At 55.4% G+C, this 2,653-nt stretch overlaps 1 protein-coding gene across 5 annotated transcripts in view; it reads left to right on the forward strand.

Annotated features, from left to right (window-relative positions):
* Positions 1-1,440: 1,440 nt before the first annotated feature.
* The window catches only part of CSNK1A1 (casein kinase 1 alpha 1), a 54,388-nt gene continuing 53,175 nt past the window's right edge, over positions 1,441-2,653 (forward strand). For 3 of the 5 annotated variants that reach the window (XM_069102650.1, XM_069102654.1, XM_069102651.1), the window contains exon 1: positions 1,441-2,180. In XM_069102650.1, the coding sequence (XP_068958751.1) occupies positions 2,058-2,180 (123 nt within the window). In that variant the 5' untranslated portion in view covers positions 1,441-2,057. The remainder of the gene's footprint in view (positions 2,181-2,653) is intronic. The other 2 variants (XM_069102652.1, XM_069102653.1) reach the window with 2 other exon arrangements.

Here is a 2,653-nt window from a genome sequence, read left to right on the forward strand (position 1 = left end):
CTTATGTGAGTCGGGATTCAAACTTAGGTTTCCTGAAGCCAAAGGCCACTATCCACTGAGCCACTGTGTGAGCAGGGTACAATCTCTCTGGGAGCTTGTTTCCTCAGCTGTAAAAAGAGAATTATCTACCTCACAGGTTTGTCGTGGGAAGATTGCTTTATTCAAAGTGTCATATAAATATGAGCTTTTATTTCAAGTAATGTTATGCTTCCTCTCAATTCTTTGAATTTTCAGTTAGGCTTTCAAACTGCCTTTTGCTATCTTCCATCTCTTGGCCCATAATTTATGCTTTTTATCTTAGAGTTGTACCACTTCCATAGCAGAATCATTTATTTTCTAAAATGTTTAAATTTCTAAAAATTTTAAGCTTCTTTTTCTTGTTAAGGGCAAGTAGAAAGAAAAAAAGCCTCACAACCGAGAACTACGCTTGGCTGTAACTTGATGTGGTGAGGCCACAAACACTGCAGAAAGGTCATTTTGGGTAGTCAATAGGCCATTGATGTGGGAACAATGAACATAGCCAGGTTGTGAAGCAGAGAGCCGGGCAATGATCAAAGGGATAACCTTTGTAAAGCGCTCACGAAGCACTGTACAAAGCAAGGCATTGTTAGTATTATCAGGCGGAGGCAAAACCTGGGGAGGAACAAAGGTTTATAAAAAGGGTCCGAGAGAGGTTTGGGACTCAGAAGGCAGTTCCCTGGGAAACGCCACTACAGTCTGCACTTCATCAGCTAGTTTCTTTCTCGAACATAACTGAGATCCGCAAGGAGCCCCGTGGCCCCAGGGCTAACTGTCACTGACTCACAGTGCGACCTTGGGAAAGTCGGTTCCTCTCTGAGGGCCTCAGTTTCCCCATTTGGAAAATGAGAGGGTTGGGGATCAGTGACGTCCAGCAAGGTCCTTTCCGGCTGGCAGGGCTGACTCTATGATTCACCTGCCCTATCTTGAAAGAAATCGCCTCCTCCTCGCAGCTCCCCACCCAGACAGCCGGGCGGACGGCTTTCTCCCCACCTCCGCCCCGAGTCGGCGTCGCTTTAGCCCCGGGGTGGGGCGGGGCGGGGCTAGGGAGACCGCAGACCCAGAGCTCCTAACCGCCGGGACCCGCCGGGCCCCGGGTCCGTGCCGGCCTCACACCGCGGCGTGGCCCTTCTACCAGTCGCCACTAAGGGAGCCTGGGTGGGTTATGCCCACCCTCCGGGGCTTGAGCCCAGGAAAAGCAGGCTGCCGAGAAAGGGAAGGAGGGAGGACGGCTGGGGCCCGTCGATGACTAACGCCACAAACCCTCCCGGGCGGCGGCAGCAGCCGCAGCAGCGACTACAACTCCCCAGGCCCGAGGCAAACGCCCAAGCACTAGCTGAGGAGGCAGTACGCATGCGCCCTCTGCTTTCTCCGGCCCCTCCCCCCTCTTCTTCCCGAGTTACGCCCATGCGCAAACTCTCTGGCGACGGGCTGACGCTGCCGGCGTGAGACGAGGCTCACACCAATCTAGTTCCTTCCTCTAGTCACCCACGGTGTCTCGCGCCCGGCGATACCCTTCCCAGGGTCCTTTGCGCCGTGAAGAAGCGGCTTCTGTGGGTTGGGGGCATTTTGTGTCGGCTGTAGCCGGAGGAACAAGATGGCGGCTTCGGCCGAGTGACCGTGGTCCTAGCGGGCGGGACCCGGTGGCGGCGTTGGCAGCAGGTGGGCTACGCCCACTTACTGCGCCTTCTTCGGCTCAAGACGTCGCTCTGAACCCTCGAGGGACCTTCTAAGGGGGGTGGGGGGGGCGCCCGGGAAAAGCTGGAACCACGGCCCTCCCGAGAGCCTGAAGAAGGTAGAAGCCGGAACTCCGCGCGGCGGCGGCAGCAGCGACGAGGCTCCCTCGGGAGGCCTCAGCGTCGTCTCCACCCGGGGGAACAGCTTCTCTTTATTTATTTTTTGGGGAAAAAATTATATTGAGTGCCACCATCTCCGGTCCCTGGAAGCTTGCTCCTGGTGGGTGAGACCCGCCTGGTCCCCGTCCCTTCTCCCTTGGCCCCGGGACCCCCAGGTCCCCGTCTCCCCCTCCCGCCGCCAGGATGGCGAGCAGCAGCGGCTCTAAGGCCGAATTCATTGTCGGAGGGAAATATAAACTGGTGCGGAAGATCGGGTCCGGCTCCTTCGGGGACATCTATCTGGCCATCAACATCACCAACGGAGAGGTAACCACCCGAGGCTAGCGGCGGGGGGCGGGGGGCGAGCGGCCCTTCTCCACAGAACAATCCCTGCCTTTCTTTCCCGGCTACGTGGGCGCCTCGTCCGCGCCCCCCGGGGAGGAGACCCGGCCCGGCCCGGCCCGGCCTCAGTTTTCGCTTTGCCCTGTGAACCTTTCCATAAAAGGGTAAAAAAAAAAAATAGAGGCGCTTGCGTGGGAGCTAGGGCCAATTACGACGGTTAAGTTTCCCAGCCTTTTAAAAAATGTTTTCAACCTTTAAAAAATACGTACGGGAAAAAAATTAAACATTAATGTATAACCAAGGGGTTTTTGCTTTCAAGATACTTAGTCTCCGGAAACTTGGCTCCCCCCCCCTCCCTTCCCGAGACCCCTTTACGGTATCAAATCTCTCACCCTCCCCCCTACCTAATACGCTTTTCTGTTTCTTATTCTCTTGCTTTTTTTTTTATTCTTTGCATT

The sequence above is a fragment of the Petaurus breviceps genome, unplaced genomic scaffold, assembly GCF_028583685.1.
Source record: "Petaurus breviceps papuanus isolate PSGF00001 unplaced genomic scaffold, PetGlider_PUasm1.0 551, whole genome shotgun sequence".
Lineage (NCBI taxonomy): Eukaryota > Metazoa > Chordata > Mammalia > Diprotodontia > Petauridae > Petaurus > Petaurus breviceps.